Raw genomic sequence first — 19,034 nt, 5'->3', positions numbered from 1 at the left:
TGATCATGCTGACCAGATTAAATCACGATGGAGCCAGTTGTGTAGCCAGTCATGTGTGTGCTAACAAGGCTTGCACAATTGTTTTGATTCATATTCACGGAGAGGAGGGGGCGTGTCCGTTGTGAGAAAGAGAGAGAGAGAGACAGAGACTGCTTGAAGGTGCACATAGCTGTCCAATGAAATAGGATTTTATCTAATAGCAACATAGCAAATGATTGTGTGGTGGTCCATGTTGATGTTGTGGTGGGCCGCCACAAATACGTCACCGTATGGGAAACACTGGAGAGATAAACCCTCACATGTCAGGGGGCTGCCTGTGCTGTACCACGCTTAGGTTTGACTGAAGTCAATTAAGCACCGAGTTATCTGCAGTGATTTGGAACCAGGAGGCACAAAGTGTTGACACTGCAAATGGCTGCGCTGTGAGGCCCTGTAGAAACACTGGGAAGAGAGAGAAAAGAGGGAGGGAGAGAGGGAGCGTGAGCCAGATAAGAGTGTGAGAACTGATGAGGAGATACCTGAAGGGGATTGTTCAGAGACGGAGAGGTGCGCAGATGAGATTGAGAGAGTGGGGTTGATGTGGAGAGAAGACGGAGGTGGGGAAGAAAGTAGGGATGAAGAGAAGGACAGAGGGAGGAATGGTGTGTGCCGAGCTGTGACAGAGAGGGGCGTCGGTCTCCTCCCAACATGCCTTTCATCTGACAGGGCCAACCGAGAGGATTACCGAACCTGCTGACAGAGGAACAGGAGACTCCTGTGCCCCCCTACGCACTCTCATATATACACACACACACACACACACACACACACCCACCATGCACATGCACTCTCAGTCTCACTCACACACACACATTTACACACACTGTGCACATATGCTGTCTCTCTCTCTTTCTTTCTTTCTCTCATGTTTTCATAGCCATACTTCTAAGGTGTGTGACTTTCTAGAATTTACCCTTGGGGATCAATAAAGTATCTATCTATCTATCTATATATCTATCTATTCATCTATCTATCTATTTATCTATCTTTGTGTTCAGGTGTAGAACCAGGAAATGTTGTACTGTTTTGTTTTTGAGTGATTGACCATGTTGGCATTATGTTCCGTATGTATATTCTGTGAGATCATTTAATTTATGTTTGTGTTAATGGTTTATGGGATGTGTGTGTGTAGATTTCTGTCAGGTGGAGTTGCGTCTGCTGGCACATCTCTGCATGGACCCAGAGCTTCTCAGAATTTTCCAGAATCCTGAAGCAGATGTCTTCACCATGCTGGCCTCTCAGTGGTGGGTGTTAAACTGTCTTGCTCACACATGAGCACACTACCATATTCACTGCTACTACAAACCCTGTGTGTTGTCATAAGAATAGTGAAAGACAGATAGTCATTTATGATCACACACCTACATCCCCCCCCCCTCTCTCTCTCTCTCTCTCTCTCTTTCTCTCTCTCTCTCAATGTTTTACTATACTGTGCTATACAATGCCATTTCATACTGTATGGACCCTTATATGAGAGTCATATGTGCAGATGCTTACAGAGGCCAGACATTGATTTTGAAAGAAAACATGCGCGCACACACACACACCACACAGGCGCAGACACATGCACTGTGTGTGTGATCAGACCGAGCAGAAAGGACGGCATCCAGCATCACTTCAAAGCCACCAGTTGTGTTTCCATGGCTACCCCCACAACGGCATCCTGAGTGATTTGTCGTCTCCCCACCCCCCACCTCCAGCCTCCCATCACTGTCAGCAGCACCGCAGGCATGGTGATAATGAGCGTGGGTGAGGGTGTGTGGCTCAATCTTCCCGTGGGTGTGTGCGTGTTGTGTGTGTGCACGCCTTGCACATTGAGGGAGTGCTTATGTGTCTTGCAAATCAAAGCTGTATGCAGTATGGTCTCTCTCATTCACATTCATACCTGTATGATACACACACACACACACACACACAGAAAAAGAGAGAGAGAGAGATGCTTTGAAGTTTACTATCACCCAGAGCTCCCCTACCATTAGACAATGAATTGACTTTTCTCTAAAGGATGTAAAATTGGTTTTGATTTTGAATACTTTTGGATTCTCATCCAGAATGTCACATTTATTATGTTTGACTGCTATGGGCTCTTTTCACTAGCGCACTTGAAGTTGGCAGACCAGTATCCTGTTTGTTGACACTCATGTCAACAAGCACCTGCAAATGAGTGCTTTAGATGTACCAAAATGTAAGAAATACAATGTTTACCACTGTGCTGCTTCACCTCTTCATTTAACACAATTCTGTGAATGTTTAGGAATTGAGGAGACCAGTTGCTAGAGTTTTGAAAATGAAATGTTGTCCCATTACTCCCTGAAATAGGATTTCAGTTGCAGTATGGTATGGGGTATTCTTAATCGTGTTTTCATTCCACGATGCAGCTAATTTGACAAGTCTGGGCTGCAGAGAGGCCATTTTTACCACCTGCACTCTTCCTCTGTGGAGAAATACTGTTCAAATATGTGCAGAATCCCTTTTGGCATTGTTTTCCTGAAATATTCAAGGTCCTCCCTGGAAAAGACAGTGCCTGGATGACAGTATATGTCTGTACATCATTCAGAATTTATTGTGTTTTGCCAAATGTGCAAGATGTGCACTATTGTTCCTCGTTTCGAACTGTTAACTGTTAACTGTTAACTAAAACAACTTGGATAGGCCCTCTCCCAAATGAGTCCATTATTTCCAAAAAGAACGGTACATTTTGATTGGTCTAACTCAGTCCTCAGTCCAGTTTAAACAAGCTCAGGCCAGATCAGATGGCAGTATTGTCTGTATCACGCCTCAATAAAATTTTGGCTGTTTAGTCTGTTACAATTTTGGCTGCAGTTTTTGAATTGAGTTTCAAACTGTGCACATACTGTAGTCAGACATAGACAGAGAGGTTTTCCTGAGCCTATACAATGATAGGTCTGGTTTGGATGCAGTGCCATCTGAGGTTCAAAAGACGACGGCCATCCTAAATTGCTTTTCAGCTCTTTCCCTTGTTTGGAAAGATATTCTGGATTCTCTGAATGTTTTAATAATATTATGTCCTGTAGATGATTAACTCCCCAAAAACTTCACAATTTCATGTTAATCAGAATTAAAGTTACATTGTTTCATCATTTGTGCACGCAGGTTTACACCTGTGTTGAATACCCCTCAGGGGCGGACATCCTGGATTCAGAAAGTAAAAGTCGCCAAGTATTTGATCCAGCCATTTTGTAAACCAGTCCTAATTAGCCAGGTAGATCAGATAATTAGTGATATCACCTGTATCCGCCTCTGAATTACCATCTTTACTTCTAAGGCTTTATTCACACTGGCAGTCGAAATCTGATGTCTTGCATATCCGATCAGAATCTGATCTTTCTGACTGACTGTTCTCATTGCATATTGCAAGTGATCACATCCGATCTTGGCCTGCAATGCACAGATGCGATATAAATTACACACACCTGGATTCATTAGGTAGAGTTGTACTGTACACAACCATGTCATCATGGATGAAAGCGGATTAATTTTTATATTTTCCAACTTATTATGCGTAGCCGCGGCGCAAATACCTGCAGTTTGTGAGAAAGCGTCAGAAACGGAGGAAACTAGGCCTACTATATTCGAGTTTTTTCTTTGCAGCGATGTCAACACGCATGACACAGCAACGGGCCTGGCGCACGCGCTGAATCAATCAATCAATCACTTCAATCACTCAGAATTACGTTGCAATTGTTTGTCGCAGTGCAAATGACGAAAGGGACACGTTGAAATCCTATTCAAGTGGTTCGACTGTTCAGATTGAGTCATTTCCGATGGGAAGTGATATTGAAACCACCTTCGTATGTGGTGCGAATCAGCATTGGAAAAATTGCACTTCATGCAGTTTTGTGTCGTTCAGACTACCCAACATTCAAGCTAGATACAATCCAGATAAGCAAAAAATCGGATTTCGACTGCCAGTGTGAACAAATCCTAAGAATCTCTCTGGGATGCTCTTTTTTACACCCAATCATGTTGCCAGTTACCCTAATTAGTTGTGAGACAGCATTTTTTTTTTACCTCTGTCCCAACTTTTTTTGGAAACTAGTTGCTTGTATCAAATTCAAAATTAACATATATTTTCCATGAAATAGTCAATTTTTTTCTGCGTCTGTTTTGCTACTAGATTATTGTGTTACAGCAGCAATTCATCATATAAATGTATAAGTCTCTGTACGTGGTTGTAAACTCTGCATTGTCTCTCAGAATAATATTCTCCTCTCACGACACAAATTGGAGTTATTGAGTTATACATTTTTGACAAACGATTTTTGACCGTCCTTGTTACAGCAAAGTTGAAGCAACCTCCAGCTGAAAACACTCTGTTGTCTGACGAGTAGTTTGCTCAGTGGATGTGAGGTGTTGTCCATAATGTTAAAGGGATATTCCGCCATTTTTGGAAATACGCTCATTTTCCACCTCCCCTCGAGCAAAACAATCGATATTTACCTTGTTCCCGTTCATCCAGCCATTCTGTGAGTCTGGCGATACAACTTTTAGCTTCAGCCTAGCATAGATCACTGAATCGGATTAGACCATTAGCTTCTCGCCTGCTAGCTTCATGTTTAAAAGTGACTAAGATTTCTGATAATTTTCCCATTTAAAACGTGTGTCCTCTCAAGTTAGAAAGTGCAATAAGACCAACTGAAAATGAAACCTGGCGTTTCTCTAGGCTGGTTTGACATGGAACTACACTCCCATCTGGCGTAATAATCAAGGCAACTTGCAAACGTACCATAGGCGCAGTGATATCGTATGCAGCATCTGAAAATAGTCCCCATAGACATCAAGCAGTAGTAGTGCCAGTAGCTGCAAGTTGCCTTGATTATTACGCCAGATGAGAATGTAGTTCCATGTCAAATTAGCCTAGAAAAACGGCAGGGTTCATTTTCAGTTGGTCTTATTGCACTTTCTAACTTGAGAGGACACACGTTTTAAATGGGAAAATTACCAGAAATATTAGTCACTTTTAAACATGAAGCTAGCAGGCGAGAAGCTAATGGTCTAATCCAATTCAATGATCTATGCTAGGCTGAAGCTAAAAGTTGTATCGCCAGACTCACAGAATGGCTGGATGAACGGGAACAAGGTAAATATCGATTGTTTTGCTCGAGGGAAGGTGGAAAATGAGCGTATTTCCACAAATGGCGGAATATCCCTTTAAGGAGGTTACATCCTTCTCTCAACAACCAACTCCAGGGGCTCAAGTGTACTTCCAAGCACAGAGCCAGCTTTTTAAATCAACTTGTTGGGTTTTTTGGTGTCATTTGCTCTGATACTGGTGCCCTTAAGAAAATGGCACTAGAAACAGCAGACTGGTGAAACATGTTCAACATCCTGCTGCACACATTAAAAGACCTAAGCTTCCTCAAGAAGTATAGTCTGCTCCGTCCCTTCCTGTACACAGCCCCAGTGTTGCACTTCCAGCCCAGTTTGTTATCCAAATTAGGTATTTGTAGTTTTCCACTACCTCCACCTCCACGCCCATTTACAGTGTTCAACAGTGTCCTAGCCAAGTCCACTACCATCTCTTTGTCTTGGCCACATTTAAGAGTAGATGGCTGTTTCCACACCACGTCACAAAGCTATTCACCAGTTCTCTATACTGTCCCCATCCTTCACACACCCCACAATGGCGGAGTATTTCCGATGACAGGTTGCAGTGTGCAGAAAGTCTCAGGTGTATAATGTGAGGAGGAAAGAAGAGAGTACAGTCGTCTGTGCTGCTCCTGTGCTGCCAAGCACCTGCTCGGACACACATCCTCCCATCTGTACAAACTGTCGTCTTTCCATCAGGTAATCAATGATCCATGACGTTATGGATGTCTCCACCTGCATCCTGTGTAGCTTGTAGCTGTGTAGCTGTGTAGCTTATGGCGTTGAAGGCACTGGAGAAGTCAAAGAACATTATTCTCACTGCGCTGCCAGCTTCATCCAGGCGATTGTGGGCTCACTGAAGCAGGTAGATGATAGATAGATAGATAGATAGATAGATAGATAGATAGACAGATAGATAGACAGATAGATACTTTATTGATCCCCAAGGGGAAATTCAAGATGATGATGCAGGTCGGTAGGCAAATTGCAGTGGGTCCTCCATTCTGTAATTGTTGAGGACAGATTGGGAGGATGTCTTGGGTACTGGAACAAGGCATGGTGTTTTCCACAGCACTGGAACCTTCCCCTGACACGGGCTGATGTTGAACAGGCACTGTAGAATCTCGCCTAGCTGTTCTGCACAGGCCTTCAGGACCCTTCAGGGGCTAACGGCACCTGGACCTACAGCTTTGCTCTGACACACTCTCTCCAGCTGCCTCTTTACCTGGCTGCTAGAAACAGACAGGCTGATGGTGGAGGTAGAGGAGGGCTCTGTGTTTCCTGATGCAAGGGAAGTTGCTAATGGCGTCATGCTACAGTCCATGGTGGGGAGTGGGACCTAGGAGGAAGGAAGGAAGAGAGGGGGAATGAGAGCAAGGTGTGTGCGTGCGGGTTTCCCTCAGCAGTTTTACATCACCTCTACTTATGTCAGTGATGCCACAGTTGTCTGTAACACTGATCCAATTTAGCACTTCCTGACCTCTCTCTCTACACACACACACACACACACACACACACACACACACACATTCTCACTTTCTGTCTTCTCCTTCACTCACTTACTCTTTCACTCTATAATACGTCTGGCCCTGTAGCGATCTGTTTCTGTCAAGGTCCTACTTACATAACAGACTGAAACTCACAGTTCACTCTTTCCTCTTCTTTCATAACCTATTTCTTTTTCTTTTGTTTGTCCTTTTTCTGACTCAGGTTTTCTTTCTTCAGAAGAAAGTGAGAAAGCAGCCCCTTGACAGTCTGAAGTGACAGATAGACTCTTCATAACATGTCTCTCTCTCTCTCTCTCTCTCTCTCTCTCTCTCTCTCTCTCTCTATGTGTCTTCAGGAAGGGCATAAAGGAGGACTCGGTGAGCTCGGAGGACAGGGAGCATGCCAAGCGCATTGTCTACTCCGTCGTGTATGGAGCAGGTGAACCTTTTCCCCACAATGCACTGCACATGATCACATGACCTCTTCGACTCGTGTGGGCCTCATCTACAGGGAACTTTTCATTATTCATTCTCATTTCATTATAGATGCATTTAACCAGATTTGACCCAGGTCAGTGCTGAGCAATAATAAGACATCAACACAGAAACATGGAAATATGACTATGCAGGCACAGTGGGGTTCACTTCCATGTGTAGTCTGGCAGAAGCATGGATGGAGGGATAATGAAAGAAAAAGAAAAAGAGAGAGAGAGTGGCAGAGAACAGAATTCTGACCCCATTTCTCCGGCCTGTGAAGTGTCTGATGAGAGAAGAGATTCCAGATCGTTCCCTGAGTACTGGTTGCCAGTAGAGACCACCATGACATGCAGCAGCTAGGCCCCATCACCTCGTTAGTATGAGTATGAGTGTGTGTGTGTGTGTGTGTGTGTGTGTGTGTGTGTGTGAGAGAGAGAGAGAGAGATGTTGCTCTATATAGATGTATCTGGGTCAGTTTGAATGGGTGTGTGTTTCTCCCTGTTTATTTATGGCCCGGTCCGTGTGTGTGTATGTGTGTGGACTGGAAATTGGGGTTCCATATATCCGCTATACAATTCCGTACTGTGTTCCCCAGATCATGGCTCAGCCAGGGAAATCTACTGTCTTTGGAGGAGATAAGGACTCAGTGTGTGTGTGTGTGTGTGGTTATTGTGTGTCTTTTGAAGTAAACATTGTCTGTTGCACGTGTGTGGGGGAGAGCCGGGTGTCCACGATGGAAAAGATTTGTTAAGTTGCTGTGCATAACGCTATGTGACCCATTGGTGAGGGAATGAGTGGGAGAGAAAGTGTGTGTGTGTGTGTGTGTGTGTGAGAGAGAGAGAGAGAGAGAGAGAGAGAGAGAGAGAGAGATGAAAGCATAATCGGCATAATACAGGCCAAGGGAGAGAAATATCTCCATGGTTACTGAATACTAAAAGGAGACTTGCCATTGAAGACAAGCTGGCAGAATGGGTGGGGGAGGGTGTTGATACACACACACACACACACACACATACACACACACGCACAGTCGCTCATATGTGGACATATACATAAATAGGTCAGAAGATAGGAGGAATGAAGAGTTTGTAAAGCTGGTGGTGAAGGTGGCCGAGAGACTGAATGAGAGATACAGTAGCATACTGTAAGTGAGGGATCGAGGTTGAAAAGGATAATGCTTGTATTAGAAGTGAAGGAGTCGGGTAATGGGTCTGTTATAGCTAGTGTGAGTAAACTCTCTCTCACACACACACACACACACGCTCACACAGATATAGACAGAGATAGGCACACTGCCCTTTGCTAGTTCCTTCTTGCATGGCCCTGCTCTACTGCCCTACTTGTCTGTTGTGTCGGTCTCTCTCTTCTTGTCTTGTTCTGTCCTTCCCTCTGCTACTCTGTGTCCATCTTATTCCAGTGTGTCTAACAGCCCATCTCTCTCTCTCTCCCTCTCTCTCTCTCTCTCTCTCTCTCCCTCTCTCTCCCTCTCCCTTTACCTCTCGGCTCCTTGGCCCAGACAAGGCTACAATCAGCCTCGAGACAGAATAAATTACATTTGTATGAATATTATCATTAGTATAGAGACTATTGGGGAGACTCATTTGTCATGAGTGACAGTTTTATTTTTAGATTTCTTTAGGTCCTTTTGTCAGGTTTGCCCCATAAAGAATTTTTTTATGAAATTCAACCAGTTTGTCATCGTAATGTCAAATTGCCCTGTCTCTCTTTAGCTGTGTTTTGAGCAGTGACTACCACCAGAGGCCTAATGGCTGCAGTTAAAAGATGCCATACCTACGCTTATGGCCTTTGGGTAATGGATTTCTTCACCCACGGGGTTAAGTTAGGTTCAATATTGAAAAGTACACGTTGAAGTACACTACTTCAAAAATGGCTTTTTTAAAAGCATTTTCTTCTTTTCTTTCACCGGAGTTATGGACATTTGTGCTTTGCTGACCATTACCATTTAATACTCTGTAGGTTCTGTAGGTGTTCGTGACGTCATGACTCATGAGGACTTTCACCTCAATGAGTAGTGCACCCAGCAACCCTCTCATTGCCACTTTCGAGATAATGTTAAGCAGTAGATTATTAGTGAAAAAATGGGCTATTTATGACCGATTAATGAAGTATTATAGAGTTTGATTCATTTGTCTTAGAACTATTGCCCATCAGGTGTTCCAGTGAGGAGTCATCAGCAGCTGTGCGCTGTAATAGCCAGGCCCAAGCATTCATAATGGATGACCAATGCACTTACTGGCGGATGCATAATGCATGTGGGCCTCCTAGAGCAGTCCTCTGCTCTTCCTGACTTTCCCCCATTTGCCCCTCATCATGGCCCTAACGAGGCCGCCGATGACTTACAGAAAGCACTGGCTGTTATGTGGAAACATTCTGAATATATTTCTGTGTGTGTGTGTGTGTGTGTGTGTGTGTGTGTGTGTATTATGTGTGCACTGTTGCACATGCAGATGTTTAACAGTGCGTCTTTGCATAGCCCCACCCCTTGACAAAGATTTTCTTTTCCCTCACTACTTAACCTCATGTCCTCAGTTGTCCCTCTTTTTCATGCTTATCCCTTTATTTTGTCTCTCCATCTCTCTGGTTCCGTCTCTCCCCCTCTCTTTCTCTCAGGGCGGGAGCGTCTGTCTGGTATTTTGGGCGTGAGTGCAGAGCAGGCCAGCCGTTTCCAGGACAGCTTCCTGCAGACCTACAGGGAGGTGCAGACCTTCATCCAGAAAACTACACAGCAGTGCCACAGCCAAGGTGTGTGTGTGTGTGTGTGTGTGTGTGTGTGTGTGTGTGTGTGTGTGTGAGTGTGTGAGAGAGAGAGAGAGAGAGAAGAATGAGTGTGTGTGAGAGAGAGAGAGTGAGAAGAGTGTGTGTGAGTGAAAGACGAGAGTGTTTGTGTGCGTGTTTGTGTGAGAGAGAGAGAGAGAGAGAGAGAGAGAGAGAGATGAAAAAGTGTGTGTCTGTGTGTGTGAGAGAGTGAGAAGGAGAAAGAAGGGAGAGAGTGTGTGTGTCTGTGAGAGAGAGATAGAGGATGAGGTTGAACACACAATACATAAAACACTTTCAAACAAAGTATTTGGCCAAAGCTGTGTGTTTGTGTTTGTGTGTGTGTGTGTGTGTGTGTGTGTGTGTGTGTGTGTGTACAACAAAGAATGTGTGTTTGAGAGAGAAAGTTAAAGTAAGGCGGGAGGCAGGAGAGGGTGGCGAGATGTGCTTGCATTGGCAGTAAAGTGACAAACTGCAGGCGTTTGATGGCTTTGGAGCTGAGGCGTCCCAGAGCAACACTCAATACATCCCCGCCGAGAAGCCAGCGCAGCAAACCGCTGAGTCTGGCCCCCCACACACGCACACTCACACACGCACACGCACACACACACACACACACACACACACACACACACACACAACTGCCGAAGTGCTGCCCTCAGAGCTTAGCCTCCTTAACTGTGATAACCCGCCCATTCTGGGCTTTCTATCGCTAGCTCTCTATTTTTGTTTATCTCCTTTCGCTGTCTCTCCTTTTTCTCACTTTCACCGTCTTCCTCACTCAGTCCCTGTCGTTTCTCTCTCTCTTTCTCCTCTCACCTTCATCCCCCTCTCTCAATCTTAGTGCGACATTTAACAGCCTCCTATGTCACCTACCCCTCACTATGTCAGATCTGAGTAAGCCTTGTTTTAACTTATCTCTGTGCAAAGCTAAAAGTTCTATGTAGCTTAATACATGTAAGCCATTTTATAAGCTGCGTATTACAGTGATACTGTGATCAGACCCAGTGATCTCATGCCCTCTAATGCTAATAAACCCCAATCTTATATCTATCCCAGTTAAAAATGCAAAATCATTCAATCATGCGAATCACATCAGCTACTATTTACTTGTCCCTTTATTCACTTGTCATTAAGCTGACACAATAGTACTTTTGCCTGTCATATTATTTTAAAAATATGAAATTGCCTCGATCGATACACTGTAACACTACTAGTGCACTACTAGTGCAGCGCCCGTTCAAACATGCTATTCTGTAGCCCAATTACATGGCCCTAGGTAGGTCTGGTTTAAAAATAAGATGATGGGGAAAAACATTAATATATAATGCATTATAATAAATGTGCAATGAACAGAATTTAAGCAGAGCTGCTTGTGACATTTCAAAATGACATAAGCTCTACAGCTGTTTTGAGTTAAGGCTGTATGTTTATCCTGTTGACTTCATGATAGAGAAGACAAACCATTTTGTGGAATGATGCATCATATGAAATTTGATGCAAAAACAGTGTCCGATAGCCTGTAAGTGACATTACGCTCTACCACTCTACCTGGCTATCACAAGACCAAGCGCAATCTTTTGAGTTTGAGCATCTGTTTTTTGAACCAGGCTTTAAGTACAGTATTTCTGCTGTGAAGTTGGACTACCAAGTCTATCCCTGATGGACATTCAAGGTACTGTAATGCAGAGGTGTGTTCCAATTCAATTCTAACAATTCTATGTTAGCCAATTTGTACATACCTGCTTTAGCTCTAATGTTTCCCGAACTTTTGCAAACACTTTCAGGAAGTGGTTCTCAAACATACTGGGAATTTGAGGAGAACGGGAGTGTTTACACAAAATCGTTAAGATTCAGTTGCTCAGAGAAAACAAGTTTGCCTGTGCTGGCTTCATTGACTTTGTTGAGTATTGAATTTTGACGCTTGGGATTCACAAATATTTGTGAAAGAACAGGGCGTTCTGAAGAGCTCATTAAATTCAAGCTTGGTACTGTCGTAGGTTCACTGCCCCCCCCCAACCCCAAGATTTACAGGGAGATATCATAAGATGTCCTGTAAGTGTGAAGACCAGGTGTCCCAATATTTTCCATATCTCACTGTATCTCTCCAAATATTCATATAATTCATATACTATTGTTCAGCATGTGTGCATGCATGCATCAAGAGAAATACCTGGTAACTAACATAGTTGGCAAAATAAAGTGGTTCTGTTTTCTGAGCTGTTCTAACTGTTTCATGATCTCATTCTCACCTGTCATTTTTGTTGGCCTTGGCTTGTCATTCTTCACTATGTAGTCTTGCAGACATCATATACTGTAGGTGTTAAGTGAACATGCACCCAACATCAGCCTCACTCTTAAAAAAGAAACACAGTAATCTACCAGCTGTTAGTGTGTATGTACTGTATGTCCCACACACTAACTAGCCACCATTTAATGAAAGAGTCAGATCTTTTTTAATAGGACAGTCTCTCAAGAGAACTGAACAGGAGAAATATGTATAGTAACCACAGTGCAAACTTTGGTGGGAAGCTAAAACTTAAGCTGATATTTGGTTTTAGTTAGTTTTGTATTGATCATCGTCATTTTTATTTAGGTTTTTTTTTTTTCAGAAAACTGTAATTTTTTATTTTAGTTGACTACATCATTTTTTCCACTGCTAGTTGTTAGTTGTAGTCTTCGTTTTTCATTAACTTTAATAACCCTGCTGTGGCTGTGTGCTGAAAATAAACGGATCTCCATTCCTCTTCAAGTACATATCCACTCACTTTCAATGCACCTGTGCCCCTGAGACAGCTTAGCCTTTTCTCTCCTCTGAAGGACTTCATGAATGAAGTATTTTTATGTGACAGCTGCTTCAGTGAAAGTTCTGTAGCTTTCTCAACCAGAGGCTAGAGAGAGTGTGCTCAGTATTCTCTCTTTCTCTCCTCTCTTTTTCTCTCTCTCTCTCTTTTCTTCTTGCTTTGTTTGCTGTGGTTATTTATTATTTATTTGTTTTGCTTTATTAGAGATGGTGTTTGAATTGGTTTGTGAATATAGAGAAATGACAAGTGACAGCAGATTCTCAGCTGGGGAAGAGGGGTGAGGGTATGGAGAGTCGTCACTGGCAAGTAGAGAAAGACCAGATTAATAAGACCGTGATCCATAAGAAGAGTGTGAGATGCACACAGCAGGTTGTCAGTGTCACAGTGAGAGAGAGAATGAAAAACAGCAGTAGGAGGAGGGGGGGGGGGGTAGTTTCAGCTTCAGCCCAGCATACACACGACGAAAACCTGCTTTTTAATTTTAGCCTCGCCTTGGCAACGCAAGGCCGCTGGATTTACAGCGCTCATCTGTCAGGTGAAGATTTAAACTCCACCAATCAGATTTCCCCCCAGGAGGCCAGGACACCCTGTGCTGCAGACCACTGCTCAGCTTGTGTCCTGTGTTGACGTGCCTGTCAGCTTTTTCCATATATCTTCTGTAATTGTTATTCATATTTTCTTAATAGTGTTTTTTGCCTAAGTTATGGGTCCGAAAGACCCCCTTAGACCTCTAAAAGTGTCTCGGGATCCAGTGTGTCTAATTGATTGTGTTGATTAGCTGTGTTTTTGTTATTTGCAATTTCTCACACTTGGGAAGCTCTTTTCATGTCCCAATTTATTAAGTCAGCCTACAAGAACTCTGATTGGTCTTATCCTCTTCGATCTGTCTAATGACTCTAGAAGCTCGCCTCTGTGCCTGTGTTTAAGCTCTTGAAAGTGTCGTTTGCTTGTGTGATTCCAGTTGTGCATGGCCTCAGATACACAAATTTGGTTGGATATCCTGACTCCCAGGATGCATTGCTCTCCCTGTAAATGTGTTTTCCAACTACACATTCTGTTCCCTGCATTCCTGAACACTGCTTTTGTGTCCATGCCTCTCCCTTTCCTACTGTCACATAGCTCAACACTCGTAAGCTGTGATATTGAAATCAAACGCCATCTCAGCCTAGGCTGTGATTGATCTTATTGTATGAGTACACACACACACACACACACACACACACACACACACACACACACACACACACACACACACACACTTTTAGAGAAAAACTTGTTGTCCCTCTTGTTATTCAAAAGAAGCTCCTTCAGGGAATGCGTGCATGCTAACACCAACTGTTCTTGTTTTCTTGTTCTCTTGTTCTCATGTACCCATGTACAAAAGGATCCAAAAGATCACACACACACACACACACACACACACACACACACACACACACACACACTCACACACACTCACACACAATGACCTCTCCTCTTCTTACCAGGCTCTGCCCCTGAGAGGAACTCTCCTAGGGAATACACAAACGCATATAGCCTTCCTCTGAAGATTAAGATGTTTTAACAATAAAGTACCCCAAAATGGGATATAGAAATGTTGCTCTCTCCTGTCTATGTACATTTCTGTTGACAGAACATTTTATAGACACAAGGGGTAATTTGCTTTTTTTATTGGAATCACTATTCGGATGAATATTAAGTGAAAAGAGCATATTATGTTTGTCCAACGCAAAAGTTGACTTGAAAATATGTTATAATAGATCAGACATATTTTCTAAGTAAGCTGTCTTTTACTGATAAAGCAGGACCACAGACAGATCATTTGCACCAAGTACGTGGTGTGTGGTGTCAAGGCAATGATAAGCATCAAAGACATTCAAATGAGCTTCCTGGCCAAACTTATATTTACTGTCTATGGTCAATATCAGCCAGTATCCTTTCATATGGCCCGCATTCATGCACCACCAATACTGATTTGATTCATTTTTGCATTTCAGTAACCTATGGCCCATGACTTCATAATGAATGATGAATTATTGTACACAGTAGTATCAAACTCAAAACACTTGATCAGCCTCTCTCAGTAACATGCTTGACATCCTTCTTTTCTGCTTATTTGAGGTCAAAAGCCTGAAAACATACATAACTCTAGTTTCTAGTTCATCGTCATGTTCGAATGTTCCTGACTACCTGAGCATGGCACATTCCCGAGGCACACGTCATCTATACATGCTTGTGTGTGTGCACGTACGCATGTGTTTGTGTGGGTGTCAGGGGGGTGTGTGGGTGCTTCTGGGAAAGGCCGTTGAGTGCTGAGATGGCCTCAGGCTTTTGCTGTGGGATTTAAACACAAAGCCCCCTCCATTGTCCATTGGAATGCACTGGCACTAGTCATACTTACTGTGTGTGTGTGTGTGTGTGTGTGTGTGTGTGTGTGTGTGTGTGTGTGTGTGTGTGTGTGTGTGTGTGTGTGTGTGTGTGTGTGTGTGTGTGTGTGTGTGTGTGTATGAGAGAGAGGGATGGAATGAGTATAAACCCATTTGTAAAGAGTTCGCTCAGTTTGTTATGTGTTTGTGTATGGAACTTTTTTTGTTAGTACAATACAGAGATGGCAGTGATTGCAGTCCATTTCGGGGCTACTGACTGATTTATGTCTACTTGGTATCTTTGTGTGTGTGTATGTGTGCGCGTGTGTGTGGTTTCCTAGGTTACGTCGTGTCCATAATGGGTCGCCGGCGCTCACTCCCCCACATCCACTCAGCAGACTGGGCAACACGTAACCAGGCAGAGAGGCAGGCCGTCAACTTTGTGGTGCAAGGTGTGTGTGTGTGTGTGTGTGTGTGTGTGTGAGAAAGAGCCATTACCTTGGCATTAAAATGGTGCTCTTTTAAGTAACCTTGACAAATGCCCCCTAAAATACAGTGTCCTAAATAATTACATATTAGAAATGATGATCATGAGTGAATAAGTATGGACATGCAATGGTTGTGTGTATTACTGTATGATGTGTGTTTGTCTGTGTGAAGGGTCTGCTGCTGACCTGTGCAAGATGGCCATGATCCGCATCTTCTCCCAGGTCACCACCTCTGCATCTCTCACCGCCAGGTACTGTAACAGTGCCGCCACTCATCCACCTCTCCTCTATCCACCACTCCTCTATCCCCCACTCCTCTATCCCCAACTCCTCTATCCACCTCTCCTCTATCCACCTCTCCTCTATCCACCACTCCTCTATTCCCCACTCCTCTATCCTCCTCTCCTCTATCCCCCACTTCCTTCTCCCTGAAAACTGAACGAAAGCTAAATGTTTTCAATGGACTTTTGCATTCATGAGCCACAAAGTGCTTTAGAAGAGCAAGTCACAAAGCTAATGCATTTTATTTATAAAGCACCTTTCAAGACAGCTATGGTCGCTTCAAAATCAAACAAAAACCAAATGACAGCGGTGTTCCCGTAAGCAGAGGCATCAATACATAGGCCTAAACAAACAAATCAACAAACAATAAACAATGTTAGTGTAATATGATAATATACAACAACAATAAAGTGCTTTTTACAGCACAGTGGCTACTCCAAGCACTTGACATAGACACAAACAAATAGTTGAACTAAATGAAACAATGAAGCAAACAGATACAAGATGCTGGATGGAACGGCGTGACTCGCCAGCGTACCCTCGACCCACACAATCCACGATAGAGATAAATACATAAAGTGCAGATTACCCAAACGGTCTTCTGCTGCCTTTTCAACAAATTCACAGAATCAGCAAGCCATAAAGGTTGGCAAAGCATTTCACAGTTTAGATGCTCACTGACTACAGGTCTTTATAGGAGTGCGTGGGCCCTATTTTTCAATACAGTTCTGCCTCTTTCTATTTGCTTTATCTATTCATCCCTCCATCCACTAATCTCTTCATTACACTTCTCTTATCATCTATCTGTCCATCCTTGGACACGATTTCCTTTTTTCCTTTACGGTTTTTCAGAAGCTGTTCACAGGCTGTTCACACAAGTGTTTTCTTAATGCGTTGATGGTGTGTACAAGTGGAGGCCATTTTGGCCAGACATGCTGTCTGCCCTAATAAGCACTCTGGGAGCCCTCTGCATCCTTTCACTCGTTCTCACTCTCTCCTGCTTCTCTCTCTCTCAATCTTTCTCTCAGTCGTTCTCTCTCTCTCTTTCACTTATCTCTTTCATTTGCTCTCTATCTCTCTCCCTCATTCTCTCTCTAACTCTTCTTTCTCCTTCTTTCATTCTCTCTCTCCCCCTCTCTTTCAATTCATTCCCTCTGCCACTTCTCTCACTCTCCCTGACTGCGGCTGGTAGAGGTGTTTGTTCTGTTCCTCCCTCATCTCTCATTCATTTGATTTTCATATAATTGTGTCTCTCCATCTCTCTCCTCTTCCTCCTCTTTACCACTGTGACCTCTCTAACCTCTTTGGTCTCTACTTTAACATCTCTTTTCCTGTTCATTTAATGTTCAAGTTCAGTTTTAAGCTTCATTGGCTTGAGCATTACAGCAGCGTATATGCATTAAAAACAAACAAACAAACAAACCAACAAACATAACATAGATTGAACCAAGTCTATTCTAATCACTAAATATAACTCCATTTCTTTTTCTCCATCCAGCTCTCACTTTTCTCTCTCTCTCTCTCTCTGTTTATCTTTTGTTCATCTCCCTGTCACTCCATCCCCCTTCTCTCTTTCCAAGTCTCTCAGTTACATCCCCCCTTTCTTTCTCTTTTCTAGCTTTTTCTCACATTTCTCTCTCCACATCTTTCCGTACTTTATCACTCCCTCTCTCTCTCTCTTCCTCTCTCTCTTTCCCTCCCTCCCTCTTGCTCTCACTGAGTGAATGATGTGATTGAGAGCGGTGCAGCAGCAGCAGTGAACACATTAATCTGTGTTAGAGCAGACAGCTTCTCCTCATGTCTGCATCCCACTCCCCCTTGCCTCCTGAGACCCCCGCAGTAAACCATCCACTCAAGACCCCCTCACACCAGACAGTATGTTATAACACACACACACCCACACACACCCACCCCCATAGACACTCACAGGTTCCATGCACAAATAGACATTTTTGAGAAATGTACACCCCTGGGGCACCATGTCTGGTTTCAGATGTGGCATATTGATAATATCAATATAAACTGTTTATTACCGCTGACTGTTTGACTGTGCAACGCCTGGCCTTTTGTTGTCGCAACTTTTCGAGGAATTGCCGCAATCAGCTGTGATCAATTAAGCTTTTATGTATTTCAAAGAGTTATTGTGCTGGAGCATCAGCGGAAGTGTCATCCCTTGTGTGAAGACCTACACTTCTGGAAGTCTACATTAAACCACACAATGATCCTAAACGTACAGCCAAACCGGGCAAGAAATGGTTAACAGGCAACAATATAAAGATTTTAGGTCCAGACCTCAATCCATAAATAAGTGAGCACTAGACCAGAGTGATGGCAAAGAATCGTTCCCTCCATAACACCTGGATTGCTGCTCAAAAGATGCTGTCTAGAATCATTGTGGAGACATGGAGAGGTATTATAAGAACCATTTTGAGAGCTGTGAATGGATCCTTCCATTGATTATTTAAAAAGATTGAATCATTTTGGAGACACCATTTTTTATAAGAATGAAATGAATGAAAACACTTATTTTTCTGATTCCATGTTTCTACCACATTGTCTTGCAACCTTTTGGCATGTGGCAGTGTCATTTTCAGTCAGAACAAACATATTGATAAAGAACAAATCTAAATGAAATCTGTATTTGCCAGGGGTATGAATTATTTTGTTCTTAACTGTATCTGCATGACACAAGTAAGGCACCTCTAAGAAAAGTCTTGTCTCACCTAGTCTCCTGTGTCTGGCTGTTCATTGAGCTAGACTTCAAGACATCCCTGTTGTATGCAATCAAGTTAAAAAGTGGCTTTATTTAAAAAGGCAGCACAAACTAAATAACTTAATGTCTAGTCCAACTTCTTGTCTCTAATGACTGCAAGTTAACATAGTTGCTGCCTGAACATCTCTTTCAGTTGACTTCTTGACTCATTTACTCCCTCATAGTCCTACTCACAAAGCTGGTAAGGACCTTAATGCAATTCTGCCACACAACTATGGAATCTTCTGGTTAATTCATTACATGTATCTGGTGACTACTTAATTAGATTCTCTGTGTGTTTCGGTGAAATCTCAGAAGCCTCTTAAAGGGATATTCCACCATTTTTTAAAAAAATAAGTTCATCATATCATATCGCCAGACTCACAGAATGGCTGGATGAACGGGAAAAAAGTAAATATCAATTGTTTTGCTCAACTCTGAGTTTGTTCTGATTG

General features: G+C 43.1%; 1 protein-coding gene across 1 annotated transcript in view; it reads left to right on the top strand.

The window, feature by feature from the left end:
* Positions 1–19,034, top strand: part of poln (polymerase (DNA directed) nu) — a 69,543-nt gene that overhangs the window by 46,734 nt on the left and 3,775 nt on the right. Inside the window, exons 16-20 of the mRNA XM_062517204.1 lie at positions 1,172–1,283; positions 6,992–7,074; positions 9,744–9,875; positions 15,399–15,509; positions 15,718–15,796. Of these exons, the coding sequence (XP_062373188.1) occupies positions 1,172–1,283; positions 6,992–7,074; positions 9,744–9,875; positions 15,399–15,509; positions 15,718–15,796 (517 nt within the window). The remainder of the gene's footprint in view (positions 1–1,171; positions 1,284–6,991; positions 7,075–9,743; positions 9,876–15,398; positions 15,510–15,717; positions 15,797–19,034) is intronic.

The sequence above is a fragment of the Sardina pilchardus genome, chromosome 16 (assembly GCF_963854185.1).
Source record: "Sardina pilchardus chromosome 16, fSarPil1.1, whole genome shotgun sequence".
Classification (NCBI taxonomy): Eukaryota; Metazoa; Chordata; class Actinopteri; order Clupeiformes; family Clupeidae; genus Sardina; species Sardina pilchardus.
This window is presented reverse-complemented; position numbering and strand designations above follow the sequence as displayed.